Genomic DNA, 18,203 nt, shown 5'->3' with positions numbered 1-18,203 from the left:
AAACCCACTGGCCTCATCCTTGTTATCTGTGCCTTCCAAGTTCTGACAAAATGAGAAATGCTATCTAGAATTTTCGCTTCTTCTTGACTGGACCAGCAGCCGCTTTTTTCTCCAGTTCCCTCTTCAGCTCCTCTCGCTTGCGATCTGCCCTCTCTTGAGACGTTTCCCTAGGTGTAGCCTTTGATGGTTCTTCCTCAACCACTGGGCCCCGACTGCGACCCCTACCTTCATCTGCCACCGGTACCACAGGACCGGTGTCACTTCCTTTCTTCTTCCCAATCATGCCCAATTTTCTGGGGGCGGGTCGAGTGGCGGGTTGTGCAGATGTCTCACCAGCATCCGGTTCATGTGTTTCGGCTGGTTCCATTGCAGGCTGCTTGGCTTTGGGACCACCAATGCGCCCCAGACCAAGGCCGCCTTTCTTTGGCGCGGGCTTTGGCGGTGGCGGTGGCGAAGACGGGGGTTGATCGTCATCTGGAAGCGAGGCAGTTGCACCATCGTCCTCCGCCTCAGACGCTGTCTCGGAGTCATCAACCTTCTGGATCGCACCCCGCGTCTTTGGAGGGCTTGGTACGGGGCTTGGGGCGCGGGCCGGAGGCGACTGCTTCTTTCGGCCGAGCATGCCTAGCCGTGAGGCAGGTTTCTTGGACTCCGGTTGCCGTGTCTCAGAGGGGATAATCCGGGTGTTTCTGACCGGCTCAGGGGAATCTGGTTCCTCCTCCGTGGATACATCGTCCGGCAGAGGTTCTGTTTTCGCTATTGTCGATTTCCGTCCCGTCGTGAGGCCAGGTGGGGTGGATTGAACCTGGAAGTCGTCGTCGTCAACACCCAGGGACCCATCTGCGGGTGGTGGAGTGGTCGCTTTGGACGCATCGGCCTTTTCTTGAGATGGTCTTGGTGTAGATGATACACCAAGGAAGTCTTGCCACCATTGATCCAGCTGAGCCGGCTGTTCAATAGCAATGGCGGGTTCAAAGTGTAGCCCTTCGCCTCCAAAGACCGCCTTTACCAATGATTCTGTGTCGCTTGGGTCGTCACCACTCTTTGTTACATCGGATTTCCAACGTCGGCGGTTGAATGGGGCGAGACCGGGAACCTTGTCTGCAGCTGCTGTCCTAGACACCTTTTTCTTCCCAGATAGGGGGTTGAACACATGCTCCAATCCTGTGCCCATGGCGTCCAGCTTGTCCAGTAACTTGTTGAGAACTGCGTCTTTCTGGTCAAGCATCCGAACAAGTGAGTCCACCTCCTGGTGTCTTGTGAGATGGGCTTGGACCAAAGGGAGGACAAGGTCTTTTGCAATGGCAGAAGAAGGAGATTTCTTCAAATGCATAGGCCATGTTAATGGCTGCAGCCCCGGAAGCTCACAGGTAATCTGCAGAGTAAGCCCTTCATCTCCTGCATCGGACTTGGAGGCCCGGTTCAAGCGTAGACGCGTCTGGTCGTGCCCCGGCTGCGATGAATCCAAGGCGCTTTTGATACTAGTCAGGAACTTGACCATGTTGTCCGGCGTATCACTGGGGTCGATGCTGGTATTCTCACTCCAGCCCCGTATGCAGATGGCCTTCCGATCGAGGCTCTCGGTCCACATGTTCGCCATGTCGGTGACATGAACCGTGTAGGCTGCCGTGTCGATATCGATAGACACGAGTAGCACAGGCATGTCGGATGAAGAGGGTAGCGGCAGTGGCCGCCATGACTTCGTGGGGGACATGTCCGTTCCGGGGCTTAGGACAGAGGAAGTTCGGGGTTGCAAGTTCCCAGGGTAATAGGCCGAGCACACTTCCACAGGCCGCGACGTTGCCTGCGCAGGCGAATGCGACGGTGATGTATGAGCTAGCTACCCGGCCTATGTCTCACAGAGGGGTGCAGAGACGTGTTGATGATAGAATGCCGCAGCCTCCGGGGTGGCGCTATAAGACCGCCGCGGGCGTGCGCGCGGAGCTCGAGGCAGGATGTCCTGAACTGGACCGGGGAATTTCCAGTTGGAGGCTGAAGACCGTCTTGGGCTATCGGCGTTGTCTCAGACAGCTAGATTTGCCAGGATAACGTTATGATCCGGAGAGGTCACTTAGCTAGGTCTCACAAGCCATGTGGACTTCGGACGCCTCGTTCAAAGGGGAAGTGCACCTAGGTCGGCAGCCGGCACGGGGTTGAGTGGACCGATCAGCGCCTTGGTGACGGCGGCTACACAGGAGATTAATGTCGGCAAATGAGTCCGGTGTGACGGTTCACCGCGTGTGTCGATGGAAGATCTGTGGTGTTCTCGAAGCGAGAGAGAAACAGTCCAGGTTACCATGCGATTGTCGCGACTGAGCCCAGCGTGTTGCCGATTGGCCTGAGTAGTGCCTGAGGCCCGGAACAAGCGCCTGAGCAGCAGTCTCACGCCAAACCTCATCCCAACTAAAACAGTTTAGACACGAATTTCACATGCGAGGGGGGGTTCTTATACCAAACAATTGATTGAGTAGACAAACTCTATCATTTTTTTATCAAATCTTTTATTTGTGCCAGAAAATATTAAAGTAGTAACTCAAACGGGTTGAACAATGAGAAGAAAACCACAGGCAGGTTTCTGGCCCTTGGGCGCTAATTGTACCATGTGCGGGGTACAATCACCTACGAGATGCACTGAACGTGAACAGCTGCCTATTGCCTAGGCTGCACAGTTGGGGAATGCACCTTCAACAGCCCGCCAATTCTGCAAAACAAGTCGACAAGACCACCTAGTTCATGTTGAATTCTTACGCATCATCGCTCTCAATGCCATCTTTGTAGGCACTCAGAGCTCGTTCTCGACAACCCTTGTGATCGACAATCTGCTTCGGATACCCCTTCTTCTTTGCCTTCGGTCCGGCACCTCTGTTGTACGGGTCATGGATTTCCTTGGAAGTTAGATCTTTCAGCTCAGGAACCCATTTGCGGATATAGTCTCCGTTAGGATCGAATTTCTCGCTCTGTAACAGAGGGTTGAAGATCCTGAAGTACGGCTGAGGGTCGACGCCCACACTGGCACCAAAGCCCCATCCACCACTGTTGCTGGCAAAGTCGCCGTCGATCAGGTGCTCCATGAAATACTTCTCCCCTTTCCGCCAGTCGAGTAGGAGATCCTTTGCCAAGAAGGAGGCTACAATCATGCGGCATCTGTTGTGCATATAGCCCAAGTGGTTCAGCTGCCGCATGGCAGCGTCAACAATAGGAAACCCGGTGCGGCCTTCGCACCAAGCGGCAAAGTGTTCCTCGTCATAGGACCAAGTAATATTGGAATACTCGGGCTTGAATGGCTTGTTCATACTAGAGATGGTCAATATTCGGTATAACATAGTCAAAGCCATTCTAACTTACCAGACGTAGGGCCAGTGAACCAAAACGTGCCTGTAGAAGTCGCGCCAGGCAACTTCGCTGATCCAGGTCTGGATACCGTCATTTCCCCCATTCAGCTTCTTGGTCTTGTTTCTGTCTCGGGCGACTCGCACGCAGGTCCTGGCGCTGATGGTGCCGGAGGCCAAATGGACCGACAGACAAGAAGTTCCGTTGTCTGATGGGATATTTCGTTTATCGTGGTATCCTCCAATTCTGTCCTCGCAAAACTTGTCTAGCCGTTCCAGTGCTTCATGTTCGCCACATGGCCAAAGGGAGTGGAATCTCTTCTTCTCTTCATTAGTCAGAGACTTATTCTTGGGTGCTTCCGGAATGAGTCCCCCAAACAGCGTCTTGAACTGCTCACGGGCGCTGTCTGGATTCTTCGCCGGCGGGTCGAACAACTCCAAGAGGTCAAGGTTATCGTGGATATGCGCGACCCATGATCGATACCATGGAGAGTACACAGCGTACTGCTTTCCGGTGCCGGTTTGCAGATCCCCTGGGGGTACAACGCAGGTGTCGTGAACCACTTCAAAGGACTTGCCATTTCCCGCGAAGTCTCGCACCATGGTTGCCTCGCGTCTCAATTCGTCCACTTCGTATTCCATGTTGGCGAAGAGGTGGCTCGCTCCCCACTCACCCATGAGTTCTAGGATACGGTTCGGGATGTTCTTTCTCTTCTCGGCAGTTTCGACATAGAGCGGGATATCGAGCTTCGCAAGATCCTTTTTGAGCACCTCGAGCGTACGCAACGTAAAGTCGACCCTGACGGGCGACCTCAAGTGCGCCTCAAAGTCCTGAGGGCTCACCATGTACATGCAGATCAATGGAACACCAGCCTCGCGGGCTTTGTTGCTGGCCAGCGCCAATGCCCTGTTGTCAGTGTGCCGCAGGTCCATCTTGAACCAGTGGACAACTGCATCCTTGACTTCAACTCTCTTTCTCTCCCGCGCCGTCTCCTCCAAGGCGGAAATGAGTGCCTCGATTGGCCGGGCAATCTCGTTGTTCCTGTATGCGCGTGCGCGTGCGTTGCTCATCTCGGGTGGATAGTAGTTACGAAGAACGATGCCATGCTCCTCGGCATGCTGGGCGAAATGATGTGGTTGGCGCAGCACGTCGGTGAACTTGGATTTGTCGACGGTTTTGGTCTTTTTTGCAGCGTCGGTAGACTTCGGGGGAGCGGCGGACTTGCGCTTGGGAGCCATCGTGGAGAATATCGATGTGGAGGGCAATCTCGAGGGGGAAATCAGGCTGGCCCGACCGAGATGGCTAATCGATGGTGAAGTTTTGGTCGAGATGCTTCGTAATTTTTGGACACTGGTGGTAGAAATCCGGATGAGTGCATGCATACAAGAGATTACGAGAAGGTTGTTGATTGGGAGTGGTCCGTTCAAGAGGGTTGTTGATGAAAAGGAGAAGATCCCTTGGCTGATTTGTTTGCTTTTCCATAAGTGGTGATGACATGGCTTGTTGAGAGTCGATGGTAAGTGCTCGATGACGTCCCTGGAGATCGGACCTACACTACCGGGATCTCAGATCTCAGATTCATAGGGCGCTTTGACTCGGGGCGCTAGATGGCCCCTGCGGTATGATTCACCTGAGGTTTGTTTGGAGCCTGGGGCGGGTCATTTTGGACGCGTCAAGATCACAACTGGGTCAAAGAATAGGTACTTATCGGTCTGTGTCCGTCCAGATTCGGTTCAAACAGAGGTAGTACCTTCACGGGAGAGAAATGGCGGCAAATGGCATTGCGAGCGGTACATCCCGATCGCGCTACTGTCACTTGTTGCTTCGGTGTGCTGCAGGCTTTGAACGCCGTGGCTTGAATTGAATTGCGGACGAATTTCATCAACAAGAAATAAATCACATTTCGACTTCTTTCCCAGTCAACGCCCCAAGAAGCAGCTTTTTGTATCCTGCTTCCGCTCAGGGCCAAGTACTGGTTATAGGCCGGCTGCTCGCTGGTGTAGGCTACACCCAACAACCTCATAGCCCATCGTGACACCTGATGCTCAATCCCCTCCTCGCCGATCCTTGAACAATCTTCATTTTGTTCAGAGGCTTAAGAACAATGCCAGGCTTGAGTCTGAGTCGAGTTGGAATCGCCTTGACAGGTTCAGTTTCCTCACTGAACACTCCCGCAGCGAGGAGAAGGGGGAACACATCCGCCCAACCGTCGTAGTATCAACTACGTCAAGAGGCACGCAGCCCATCTCATTTACAAATCGTGGACACAATTAACCCTTTAATGGTCACGGTGTAATGTCTACTTCCCCTCCCGCTGGAATCCTGCATACTGTATAGATTAATGTTCACTTGGCAAGCACCATCACAATAAGTTCAATGATTTTATGTTTGACCCGTATCTGTACCATAGCAAAGGACTTAACTGCCACAGCTTTTTCCAGGCCAGTTCAATCTGCGGCACGGAGACCATCAAAGTAGTCCCAGAATCCCCGGAACGGAGGTGACCTCGTGAGGTCAATCCGAGGAGACTTCGCTAGCCGGGAGGGTGCATGTCACCACCTGTCACATCGTCGGAGGCAGAGTCGGATATCGTTGTGTTGTCTCAAAATCGAGCCGAACGCCTCGAATTGGATTTGCTAGATGCAGCCAACCCTAAGTTCTTTCACCCATGCCTTCATGCCCGAACCAAACCCTAGGGTCCTGTCAGAATCCCTATTTTTGAGAGACCCATAACCACATGCCAAGTACCTTGCCGAGTTGGAACATTTATCGCTGGGCGCTCCAGACGCTCTTGAGGAGGCCGTCTCGCTGGGCCAGTCGGTTCATGGCGTCGTCGCTCTCGCCCATCGCTCGGACGAAACCGCAGAGGGCAAAGACGTGGTTCTCTCCCTGGACGGCACGGCCGTTCTCGTCGACCTTCGCGATCGAGATCTGGACGGAACCGTGGTCCTTGGCCTTGATGATGCGGTTGGTGGCGCTGCACTTGCGGGGGACGTAGCTGGTGATACAGCGTCAGTATTTCGATCGGTTGAAGCGTACGGCTCGGTTGAGGCTTACAGATCGACGATCTCGCCACGGTCGTTCTCCATCTTTGCGGTATTGAAAGGGGGGGTGTGAGGGTGGTTTGGGTGTTGTGTCGGCGTGGGTTGAAGTCGTCGCAAAGGCTTGGGTGGGATGCAAAAAGTTCCATGAAATTTGGTGTGGTTCGCCAATTTCGTGGGGCACGAGGGCTTTGTGTGCGTCATGTGCCCAGTCATGTGACAGCGCGGCATTGACGCGCCCCAGATCTTGCCCCTCCAGCCCGCCCGCCCGCTACTGGCGATGGGTCATCGTTAATCCAACCAGTCGCGACGCTTGGCATCCGTGAAGAGTTGGAGCTGGCGTGTCTCGACAGCCTCCTCGACGCCACAGCCATTCTGTTGCCGACCAGAATCCTGAGATGCGCGGCGCGCACTCAGTTTTCTGCCTTGGGAGCAATGACATCTCCTGATCCGTTTCGAGCATCGCCACCTGGCACACGACGCGAGCGGCTTGTCATCGGATCCTCGTCCCCAGGTCTCCCCCCGCTCCAGGATATTCTGTCTCAAAAGTCCGTTCGACCCCCTTTGCGAAGCGGTAGTAAAGCTGCACCGATTCCGGATGATGCCCCGACGAGTTTTATCTCGGCACGAAACCTTTGGCAATCTACGGAGACTACGCCAGAGGCACCACAAGCTGACCAACCTGACCAACCTCTTATCGAAAGGGCTTGCGACGCCGATGTATCAGTTTCAATTGTCGAAATCCCGCCAGAATCTCGACCGAAGCCTCGAAAGCCAAGAGCCCAGAAAGGAAAGGGGAAGAAAGTGGATGGACCGAGCGAAACGACGGACGAATCCAAGCCTGCCAAAAAGGAACGAATTCGGAAGAAGCCACAGCCCAAGGCCAAGAAAATCGAGCAAAAAGATGGCCACACAGAGGTTGGAACGAAATCCGGGAGGTCAAAAGCAGGAGGCAGTGGCAGCACCGGCACGACGAGTAAACACTTTGAATCAACGACCGATCCCGATCTATCGGCAAAAGTGAAGGAAAGCCATGCAAATGAACCGCTGGAATTGGAGTTTGCGACCGCTCGGAAAGCGGACTGGACGCCCCCCGCCCAAAAGGTCATCATCAACATCGACTCGGATTGCTCAACCATCAAAAAGCTAGCGTCAGATGGTAACGGCCAACAGAGCCCGACATTCAGAAACCTCCTCAAAGATTACGCGTGCCCAGATGAAGCTCCCCAAACCACCTCGGCACCTTTGGACGAAGACTCAGGCTTTCTCAAGAAAAGGAAACGCATTGAACTTGTGAAAGATGCAAACCCGCCAGAGCCAGAAGTCCCCAAGAAATCACCAACCAAAAAGAAGGCACCTAGGAAAAAACCCAGAACAATCACCGAGGTTGCAACTGCGGCCTATAAAACACCAACGCAACCGGATCCTGAACCCATCGACTCAATTTTGAACCATTTTCCATTGGATGCTGGCCCAGCCCCTCCTGCAGTCGAGCCCGCAAAGAACGGCAAAGGCAAACCAAGCACTCGGAAGAGGCCTTCTAGGGCGACGAAGAAGAAAGCCCCACCGCCAAAGCCCATTTTGCTTTCGCCTGGGGCAGCGCTCGACCAGGTTGCGAAACAAAATTTCCTCTTTGGAACATCAAGCCAATTAGCAAGGGAACCATCGCCGACGGTTCTCCGGGACCTTCAAGCTGCAATAAAGCGGTCTTACCAGGATGACTTTGACGATTTTGCCACGCCAATCAACAGCGATGCCATCGAACCTCTAGATCAACGACCCAGGTTATGGGAGGCAGCGGCAAGGGATACTGAGGGTGATCTCTTTGATATCGAAGTCATTAACCTTGCTGAGAGCTCGCCGCAGTTACCTACCACGCGCGCTGTTACTGACCCGTTTGGATATTTCAGAAACGAGGGTCAGGGTGTTGTACCTGCTATTGCGACAGGAGTTGTTGCGTCTGAAGGTGCTGATTCATTCGTCAACTTGTCTGACATTCTACCCTCACCCGGCGGGATACCAACGCAGGTTGAAGAGGGCGAGTCTCCATTCTTCTCTGGGAGCGATGGCTCGGCCAACACCAACATCCGGGAACAGGCACCCCCTCACCGCTCCCTCATAGCTCCCGCGGATCAAACAAGTGGATCACGGCAAGAAATTGCCCCCCTTGATCAGCCATCACGACCGAAGTACGAGCTTTTGACTGATATTCAGCTCGCAAAGGAAGTCAAAACATACGGCTTCAAGCCAATCAAGAGACGAAGTGCCATGATCGCCTTGTTAGATCAATGTTGGCAAAGCAAGGTTCGAATAGGCCAAGCCAGTATGCACACAAGCGCTACTCTGTCCGCGGCCGCTTCTAAACCTTCACAATCAAGCAATCTGGCACTGGTTTCCAGCCCTGGAAAGAGACCACGAGGCCGGCCGAGGAAGAACAGTGTCAGTGCCTCGGAACCGCAAGAGCCACCGCCATCTGCACAGCCACCAGATACTCCAAAACGACCTCGAGGTCGGCCGAGGAAGGATAGTGCCAGTCCGTCGCCAATCGCGAAATCTCGACCGAAGCCGAAGTCAAAGTCGCCAAAGAAATCTGCGATCTCCCCAAGGCGTAAGAAAGCTGATGCCAAGGCCGCCATCGAAATTCCCGACTCTGCTTCAGAAAATGCGACCGACTTTGCATCTTCGCCTGACTCTTCGGTCGAGCGAATGTTTTCGTCGCCACCGCCTCTTGATTTATCGCTTTCCATGGCGGATGACACAGAGCTTTCTCTAATGGCGTCCCAGACTGATCAACAGACAACATTGTTTGACCACGTCACAAAAGCAATCAAGTCAACTCCTCGGACAACAGACCCCGCGAATCCCTCATGGCACGAGAAGATTTTACTCTACGATCCCATTGTCCTTGAAGACCTCGCGGCATGGCTAAATTCGGGCGAGCTAACTCGGGCTGGGTATGATGGTGAGATCAGCCCAGGAGAGGTCAAGAAATGGTGTGAGTCTAAGAGTGTATGCTGTTTATGGAAGGTTAACTTGCGTGGGAAAGAACGAAAGCGTTTTTGATATGATTTAGACGAGCGAGGCGTTCGCATTGCGATGGAATTCCGCGGCGTTATTCGGGCTGTATCAACACAATGATCAGCAATTTTATCAACTTCGTTTCCTTCAAATCTCCTTACCACTCTGATGCCAGGGAGTGACCATACTCCCAAGCTTCTACCTCCTACTAGTCAGAGGCTGTAGATCAGGAGTGTATGCATTATTGAACTTACTAGATGATACTACCATAGGATAGGTCAAGGCGTAAGCCCATTCTGTCGATTCATTTAAGGGAACTTTTTTTAAGGTCATACCTTCGTGATAAAATTGCTCAGCTATGTGCTATGTGATTATCGACAATCTAATGAACAGACTAAGAAACCCCCGCTTTAATCCTCCGAATCACGTACCATCGCGCCGGCACTGGATACAACGAACCGCGGAATCAGCTTGAGGTCCCGCCCTCTGGGGTGTCTTCCTCGCCATCGCCATTTGATCCAGCCCACCTGTCGGGAAGCTCATCGGGAGCCTTTAGATAGTCGTCGAGCGGTGAGGTGCTATTCATGTGAGCCTTGTTCGTCGTGGTTTGGAAGCTGCTGATACTTACACCGGATCAGGATTGTTATCGTCCGGCATATTTGGTTGTTCAGTTTGTTTTCGCTGTCGAGCAAAGTTTGAGATTGGTGGTTTGAGTGTTTGAATTGGTCGCGATCTTCTTTGCTTGGAGCATCATGAGTAGCACAGAATTACGGATGGTCACTTCGGTGCTGGAGAGGTCTTATATATCCTTGAAAGCTCCCCCGCTTCATAATCTACCAAGATCTTACTGGCACACGGAGAAGAAGGATCCTCTGAGGATCAGTCACCAGGTAAGCTCGATCCACAGGGAGTCTCATCTCGACGCCAATGATAGTACACCACATCGCTCAAGCGGCTCTGCTAGATATCTTTCACTGGCTTCTTGGGAACAGCATCACACCACCCTCGGGGTGGTGGTCCATCCCGTCGGTCACTCTCGAAATGGACCTTCCGCTGGTGACGGAACGGGGACCCAACGGGCCGTTTAGATGACGTGCCAATGACGATTTCGGAAGCTATCTCGTGCCGCGGAGGACACTAACCTAGGGCACACGTGTCGAGATATACAGAGTGGTGATGCGGCTGGGGGGGGCGTAGCGGTATCCATCGCGGAGTGGACAACGGTTGATCCCGGCATCGTTATGATTCCCGTGACCCTCGTGGCGGGCCAGTAATGGAAGAAGATGTTGACCGGTCAGCGGGATCTTGAATTTTGGCCCGAGGGCCATGACAGCGCAGTCTGCATCTGGGGACTTGGTCTGGGGTCCCCTTGGAGATGCTGGAACGGGTTGCGATTCGACGTCACCACCATCTCCCAATTCGTCAAAGCTCGATGGAGATGGATGGCCTGGGGTAACGGCATCCCACGCCAATTGTTTGGTTACATCCTTTATGCATCTTGGGTCACGCCTCCATGTTCGCAAGGTATGGAGGAGCGAATCGTTCTCTAACGCACATGTGCGTTAAATTGCCCCGCCAATGGTTCGATGCGAGCAAGACCGAGGGCTGCCGTTGCGGATACCCGGGGTGTTGAGATGCATTGCATGCACCAGACGCCGTATCAGCCCGTCCTAATCATCAGGTGCCATCTTATCCTGGCGCCACGTACACTGAGGGACGGATTGGGAAGGCCTAGAGCTCACGAAGGAGGGGATGAGGCTCTGCCTCCTCTCTCTGGCCCTTCAAGACTCACTATCGAGCAACGGGGTCGAAGTATGCAGCTGCGTTGTGCCGCGGCGCGATACGGCTAAACTACTTGTCGGCACCTCACTGGTCGGACCTTGGTCGAGTCAGGGTCTCGTCGGAGACCCTTCCCTGTCGACAGAAGGCCGATGTCGTCGGTGATTGAACGAGGCATGAGGTGCGCAGGCCAAGGCCAAGAGCTATTGATCTCGGTTCGAAATGCGTGCCGTCTTACCGCGTTAGCCTTTGGGCCTCTGAGGGGATCCCAAGATGTTGGTGGATGCGATCGATGGTGATGATGATTTGCTCGGGGCAACGGTCACTTGCGGATGATATCTCGGTTGTGTGATGCGATGCTCGGTAGAGGAAGGCGAAAGGACGTTGTTATATCAGTGTTACTGGACCACGCGGCTGTGAATCTGTGGGCAGCCTCGTCGGACCAAGGGACTCGGCGACGAGTGGTGGGGCGTACCGGACACTTCGGATGACGGAAATCCGGTCGGTCCCGGAATAGTGAGTGTGACCCGGGATTTGAGTCATCGGTTGAAATATGGTTTTATGCTCCTTGATTGAAGTCTAGACTGTGGTTTATTTGTAGCCAAGTGGGTGTGAAGGCTGACGATGCCAAGGCGCAGTGTGTGTGTGTGTGTCTGTTGGGCTCTCCCAGTTACAAGATCCAAGCTCACTAATGAGAATGGTTCACGGGAGGCTTCAAAATCTCGACTAATCAAGTCACAGAGATGGATGGGCCTTTTTGCCTGAACTCTATCTTCCAGCACTCGAGTCTGATATGCTGGGACGGTTTATTGGTGGAGGGACAAGGCGCAAACCGTGGGGGAAAAGTGCAAACCATCCCGGTGGTTTGGGTGAGAAGTGCAGTTCCAAGTGCAACGAACGAGGATCATCCATATGCAGTGGTAGGCGCATGAGCGCCACACGTCTCTTGAGTGGTAATCTCCAGATTTGGACTCGTGTCGTGGAGGGAAGCGGCTTCACTGCTTTGGTGTGACGGTGTTTATGATGTATCAGAAACATCCATGCAGGGCAGACACGAGGCTGCTGTCGAGGGAGTAAGTATGCCTCGCCAGTAGCCAACTACCTCACTCCAGCGAGGCTGAGGATGCGAGTACCCATGAGTGGCGATCCCTCAGTGGCGAGCCAACTAACTCTTCTTCCGTCGAGGGAATCTGCTAATGTGGAGGGATCACGGGATTCGGTTCAACGTGAGCCACAACAAGGTAGCAACAGCGGATTCGCAACCACGCCCTTGCCGGTACAACCGACGTCGGAGGTTGGACGCCACAAATTCCCAATAGTCCCTCATTAGTTGATTGGCCGTCTATCCAAATGAAAGGATTGCCTCATCGCGCCCGGATGTCTTGGAGTAGTCTCTGGGAAACACTGTCAACCAAGAGACTCAGAGTTGGCGCGTCCTGACAATTACGCGGCCATAACTGACCCTGGCGAAGGATTCGTGAGCGGGGATGGTGAGAATTTAGAACCAACAACTGCTGTGCTTGGTTGCACGACCCAGCTGTCCCACAGCACAGCAGCCATCTTCCACCAACGTCAACGAAGCGTTACCTGACGTATTCGTCGCGGTTCACGGATGCAAGAAAAAACTTCGTGATGCATACGTGGATTGGTCATCAACCGGTGGAGCTCGAAGGCCCAGGCCCAGACTCAACTGCATATCATCACGATAGCGCACCGCCCAGAGCAGCGAGGATTTACTTAAGCTTCTTTTGGATAAATTAGCGGTCCTTTTTTCTGGCGTTTTGGGGTATCAGCCCCGCGGGGTGAGATAATTAGGCCTTTAGGCGCTGAAACCGGCTCCGCCCATCGTGCTCCGGGCCCGGGGAGGCCCCTAATAGCCGGCGTAGGGAAAAATATGACGAGTGGCCAACCGCTGAAGGAGTCACACACTACGCCTCAGCAGCGTCATAGGCGGCCAAAGACATGGTATTAGCGGTCGTCTTATCTCCAGGCGTAACAAAGCGATTCCTCTCCAAAACTCCCCCACTTTCTCTTTCAACCTCATCCGTCGGCGCCTCAAAACCTTTCGTCGCTTTGCCTCCCGACACGGTCTCCCCATGATTCGCAAGCTGCCGCACCAGTCGCAGGTCCTCATATCTCGTTGATGGCTTTCATTGCGCCCAGCCCCGCGTCCATCATCCAATTCATCGCTGCCTAGCAGACGTCTGGTCGCTGACAACCCCCCGCGCCACCATCACCACTTTCCGATCCCGACGACCCCGACGACCACAGCGCCAGCATGACGAGCTATCTTGAGAGTCTAGCCATGACCTATGACTTCAATAATATGACAAACGGAGCTGATCCGGCCGCGCACCACAACGATTCATCGCCGTCTGCCACCCACCAAGAAGGCACCCCAACACCCAGCCAAACCTCGCGCTCGTCCGGCAATGTCACCGTCTATCAGACAACCGGCCCCGACGCCCACACAGGCCCGATTCCAGCCGCCGGCGGCTCCGGAGCTCCCGCTATAAACCCCAGATCATGCGTAACTTGTCGACGCCGCAAGGTGCGCTGCGACAAGCAGATGCCCTGTTCCAACTGCCGCCGCGCCCAGATTCCCTGCGTCTTCCCCGCCCCCGGTCGAGCTCCGCGCCAGCCGCGCCCCAGAGACCCCAATGCGCCCCCAAAGAACTCGAGCCAGCGCGAGGTAGAGCTCGTCAAGAGGCTGAGGAAACTGGAGGGAATCGTCGAGGAGTTGAGCGGACAGATCGAGGTCGAGTCTGCAGGCAAGGGTCCTTCGTCGGCGAGCTCACCTGATGTGGTCCACAACAATGCGCTGGCCGCGGGATCCGACAGGTCAACTACCTTCCCGCCAAGGCAAGCATCCAGTGCGAACATGTTTGGCTGCCATAGCGGCAGCCCAAAGGAGAACGAACCCGCTGGCGATGTCAACGACGCAGCGCAAAAGAAGGAACTCCAGAAGAAATTCGGGCGTCTTGTCTTGAATGAGCAGAGCGGCGGCCGAAGATACGTCAGCAGTGGATTCTGGGCAAAGCTCAACGACGAAGTATGTGCTGATCGAGTTCGCACTGGTACGCAGTACAGCTGACATTTAATAGCTCGACTCGATCCGCCAGGACACGCAAAAGTTGACTGATGAGGAATCAGACGAGTCTGACTACGAAGCAACACCTGATTTCTCTCCGGCCAGTGCTCCATCGGTAGACCACCATGCTTTCATCCTCGGATACCGCTCAGCGGATGTCAACCTTGCCAAGTGTTACCCGCTACCCTCTCACGTACCGTTCCTATGGTCCGTGTACCAGGAAAATGTTGAACCCCTCGTCAAACTGGTGCATGTTCCGACAACGGAGGAACTATTCCGTAACGTGAGGAGGAATCAAAGCCAGCTCACCCCGGGTCAGGAATGCTTGGTATTCGCCATCTATTACGCCGCCATCAACTCACTTGACGCTGATGAGGTAAGTCGAGTCCATCTTCTGTCAAACCAGTCGACTAACTATCAGGGCCAAAGGTTCAAACCAATCTCGGTGCCACCAAGGAAGAGATTCTCATACAGTATCGCTTTGCCGTTGAGCAAGCCCTCGCCAAGGCGAATTTTCTACACGCGTCAGACTTCATGGTTATGCAAGCGTTCACGATATTCCTCGTAGTGGTCAGGTGCGAGGATGACAGTCGGTTCTGCTGGTCCCTCACTGGCCTGGTGATTCACCTTGCCCGAGGAATGGGCCTCCATCGTGATGGTACCCATTTTGGGCTGAGTCCGTTTGAGACGGAGATGAGAAGGCGAGTTTGGTGGCAGTTGCTCATCCTCGATCTTCGGTCTGTCGACGAGCTAGGAACCGATCTTGCTATTAGCGATCGCGCATTTGACACAAAAATGCCAAGCAACATTAACGACGCAGATATCAGCCCAGAGTCGACGGAGTTTCCGGAGCCGAGGGAATCACGGTCTGACTCTGCCATCTCTCTTGTTCGCTACGAGATATGCGCTCTTAGCAGGCGCCTCGTGATGGCCTCGTCTGCATTGGCGTCCTTGTGCCCAAGGGGAATGGCCCTTAATGGTACCAGCCTCCCGGACAGGGAACGAATGCTTATCGAGGTTTACCAAGGCGTGGAAACCAAGTTTCTCAAGCATGTCGTGATCCATGAAACGGACCCGTTGTACTGGATGGCCGCCATGATAGCCAGAGTGATCATGGCCAAGATGTGCCTGGTCATCTACCAACCAATGCTTTTCCCGGGTTCCGATGCAGAGCTTACCGACGAGGCTCGGCACCGCGTATATGTTGCGGCTATTGAGATGATGGAGTACAGCCACATCTTGAATACGGACCCTCGATGCAAGCAGTACAAATGGATATTCATGACATATACCAGCTGGCATGCGATGGCCTACTACTTGGTCGAGAGCTGCCGGCGCCCATGGACAGCCCTCGTGGAGCGTGGGTGGCAGGCCTTGCATGGATATGGGTCACCTACTCAGCTTCCCAAGAACGAGGACCACGCGGCCATGATCCTACCGCTAAGGAAGCTCTCCCTCAAGGCCACGAAGCATCGTGCCTCGGAGATTGCTCGTCTCAAGGCGGACCCTGAAGAGGCCAGCCGACTGGACTTTGAAGAGAGGATGAACCCTACGCATGCCCGCTTCGGGACGGCTCCAGGCGCCGAAGGCAAGATGGAGAAAATCAGAGATGCATGGCGCGTGATGGTCCGACCTGAAGGGCCCGCACCATGGGTCTCCTCGACTAGTCAAGATACCACGACATCTCCCACGATGTCTCGGCGTGACCTGTCTCAGCCGCGACCTGGACCTCAGGTGAATTCACCGCCTCAAACACCGAGCGGGAAAGACGTCCCATCCAGTATTGAGCTGTCGGATGCTGCCATGAACCTTATGACAGATATTATGAATCAAGATGTGGCGATGCCCTTGACAGCATTCTGGCCCCTCAACGACCTAGGCAACCATGAGATGAAGAATACCCCCCAAAATACGAACAGCGGCAGCGCTCCGGGCCCAACCCCCCAGATGCAAAATAACACACTCGGACAGCAAATGCCTCAGCAGATGCCTCATCCAATGCAACTCCCCAAGGATGACAACCTGCCCCCCTACTTGTGGTCGGATCCGTTCACCTCCATGAACGCTACCTTTGGTGATATGGGTGGGGAAGACACCGACATGTTGGGAGAGGAGTTTAATTGGCAGGATTGGAGCCAGAGCATCCGGGGCCTGGAAATGGAGAGCAATCAAACGCAAAAGAAGTGGTGATAAGATAGATGGGAAGGGCGGGCAACTGGTAGACGGTATGGTAGCCACGCTTGAACTTGTGAGCTCTTGCTTGTCGTTGTATGATACCCGGTGGAGTTTCAAGGATGCACATAGGACTGTAGATGAATAGTTCCACTCTCAATGTATATTGGCGTGATTTCGCTGCTCAACTCTCTCATCTGGTTTATGGAAAACGTGCGTGTCCAGGGCATGTCCAGTCAAAAGTCGTCGCCACAGAATAGATGCCAGACTTTTTGGGCATGCTCTATACAAGCCTATAAGCACAATTCTATATGCCACGCCACTCTATAGTTTCTGCTCATCCGTCTTGCTCTCCCGCTCCTCTTCCAATATTTCTTCTCGTCCCCGAATCTCCACATTCGTCGGTCCGCCCTTGCCAAAGTTGACCAGAACCACTCTTGACCAGTCGCCGCCTCTCCCCGAGTCTTTGAGCTCCGGGCCCGGCTTATCCAGCGCCAGGACAACTCGTTTGTCGCTCTTCCGCACAAACAGCGTGTGCGGGCTCATAACCTTATCACCCCAAGGAATGAGCGCCGTGTTGTGCTGCTTGCCCTTCTCCGTCTCCGCCGTAGGGACGCTCGAGAGGAACGCCAGCAGCTTCTCGCGCTGTGAGGCGAGGTGCAGTGGGCCCTCTTCTGGGGACGCGGCCGTGCTGCTGAAGATGTTGGCGACGAGGCGGAGGAGGTACGCCTGCGGAGGGAACAGGATGATGGAGTTGGTAGAAGCCCGGGATAGGAAGGTCTGGGCTGGGGCGAAGAGGGCAGCAGTGTGCTCGACGCCGTTGTCGGGCGTGGGGATGAGCATTTCTGAAGGCATTTGGTTGCGGGTTAGAGGTAGCAGGTAGAGATACATTTGGGTGGTGAAGCGCTTGATGTTGATAGCGGGTGTGATCCATCTGGTGAAGGGAACCAAGCCGTCTTGAATGGGAGTTAGCAACAGCCAGTCTCAAGAGATAACTTGATCTACGAACCAGTATCTGGCTCGGCGCCTAGCGATTCCAACCAGTCGAGAAATCTGGTTTGGTTTCCATGTATCTTCTTCCTCGCCACATCCCTCTCCTCTATGCTTAGGTTAACCAGCTCGCCATCCTTCTTGGCCAACAGGATCCCCGTCTCCTCAAACGTCTCGCGAATAGCCCCAAGCCGGTACGCCAGCCCGTCCTGATGGCGGTCCGGTGACCCTACGGCGGGGAGAGTCCCATCGTGGAACGCATCCAAGTTGCCGCCGGGGAAGACGTGCGCCGACGCAAAGGACGTCGACGTCTGCACGCGGTGCAGAAGCAGGACCTGGTTCTGCGGCGAGAGCAGCAGCACCGAAGAGCTTGGTCTAGGCTCGCTGGACGGGCGCGTGCCCTCAGCGGAGGATGAGTAGTTGATCTGAGGAGCCATGGCGTATGTAACGGGTGAGATGTAGGGCGAGAAGCGGGAAGGCCGTCGCACTGGTCTCGGCTTACAAGAGACACAGCTGGACACGGTGGCAAAGCTGCGGCGGAGAAGATGGAGATGGGACAGGGACCTCCCAATGGCGTTGAGCGAGGGAGTCATGGGGCCTGCTGAACGACCTTCACTGAGAGCGTAACTGACCAATGTGAACCGCAACAGACGGTGCGGTTCGCCGTGACGTCGTGTGGCGCGTGGGGACTGACGGTTATTGACGTCCAAGCCGAGGTCCACTTGTTCGGCTCCGTGAAGGCGGACGAGACGCCGGCGCGGGGAGTGCGGGGGACACGGAGG

General features: G+C 54.5%; 6 protein-coding genes across 6 annotated transcripts; 2 read left to right on the top strand and 4 right to left on the bottom strand.

Annotated features, from left to right (window-relative positions):
* Positions 1–64: 64 nt before the first annotated feature.
* BGZ61DRAFT_343014 (XRCC4-like factor-domain-containing protein) lies at positions 65–1,714 on the bottom strand (the record flags this gene model as incomplete). Its single annotated transcript, XM_046239555.1, has 1 exon — positions 65–1,714. The coding sequence occupies one exon, from the start codon at positions 1,712–1,714 to the stop codon at positions 65–67; it is 1,650 nt and encodes a 549-aa protein (XP_046109445.1).
* A 1,030-nt stretch (positions 1,715–2,744) lies between these two features.
* Positions 2,745–4,568, bottom strand: BGZ61DRAFT_527972 (DNA photolyase, FAD-binding/Cryptochrome; the record flags this gene model as incomplete). The annotated part of the gene is made up of 2 exons (XM_046253186.1): positions 2,745–3,294; positions 3,346–4,568. 2 exons carry the CDS (start codon positions 4,566–4,568, stop codon positions 2,745–2,747), a joined length of 1,773 nt encoding a protein of 590 aa, XP_046109444.1.
* A 1,528-nt stretch (positions 4,569–6,096) lies between these two features.
* On the bottom strand, positions 6,097–6,419 carry BGZ61DRAFT_527971 (40S ribosomal protein S21; the record flags this gene model as incomplete). The annotated part of the gene is made up of 2 exons (XM_046253185.1): positions 6,097–6,328; positions 6,388–6,419. 2 exons carry the CDS (start codon positions 6,417–6,419, stop codon positions 6,097–6,099), a joined length of 264 nt encoding a protein of 87 aa, XP_046109443.1.
* A 234-nt stretch (positions 6,420–6,653) lies between these two features.
* BGZ61DRAFT_442894 (uncharacterized protein) lies at positions 6,654–9,730 on the top strand. Its single transcript, XM_046244798.1, has one exon. The coding sequence runs from the start codon at positions 6,807–6,809 to the stop codon at positions 9,432–9,434; it is 2,628 nt and encodes an 875-aa protein (XP_046109442.1). The 5' UTR covers positions 6,654–6,806; the 3' UTR covers positions 9,435–9,730.
* Positions 9,731–13,119: 3,389 nt separating this feature from the next.
* Positions 13,120–16,596, top strand: BGZ61DRAFT_382245 (fungal-specific transcription factor domain-containing protein). Its single transcript, XM_046242660.1, has 3 exons — positions 13,120–14,220; positions 14,273–14,635; positions 14,689–16,596. Exons 1-3 carry the CDS (start codon positions 13,447–13,449, stop codon positions 16,447–16,449), a joined length of 2,898 nt encoding a protein of 965 aa, XP_046109441.1. The 5' UTR covers positions 13,120–13,446; the 3' UTR covers positions 16,450–16,596.
* Positions 16,597–16,755: 159 nt separating this feature from the next.
* BGZ61DRAFT_343436 (uncharacterized protein) lies at positions 16,756–17,858 on the bottom strand (the record flags this gene model as incomplete). Its single annotated transcript, XM_046239596.1, has 2 exons — positions 16,756–17,387; positions 17,441–17,858. The coding sequence occupies 2 exons, from the start codon at positions 17,856–17,858 to the stop codon at positions 16,756–16,758; spliced, it is 1,050 nt and encodes a 349-aa protein (XP_046109440.1).
* Positions 17,859–18,203: the final 345 nt, after the last annotated feature.

The sequence above is a fragment of the Ilyonectria robusta genome (genome assembly GCF_021365365.1).
Source record: "Ilyonectria robusta strain PMI_751 chromosome Unknown BGZ61scaffold_3, whole genome shotgun sequence".
NCBI classification, from domain to species: Eukaryota; Fungi; Ascomycota; class Sordariomycetes; order Hypocreales; family Nectriaceae; genus Ilyonectria; species Ilyonectria robusta.
This window is presented reverse-complemented; position numbering and strand designations above follow the sequence as displayed.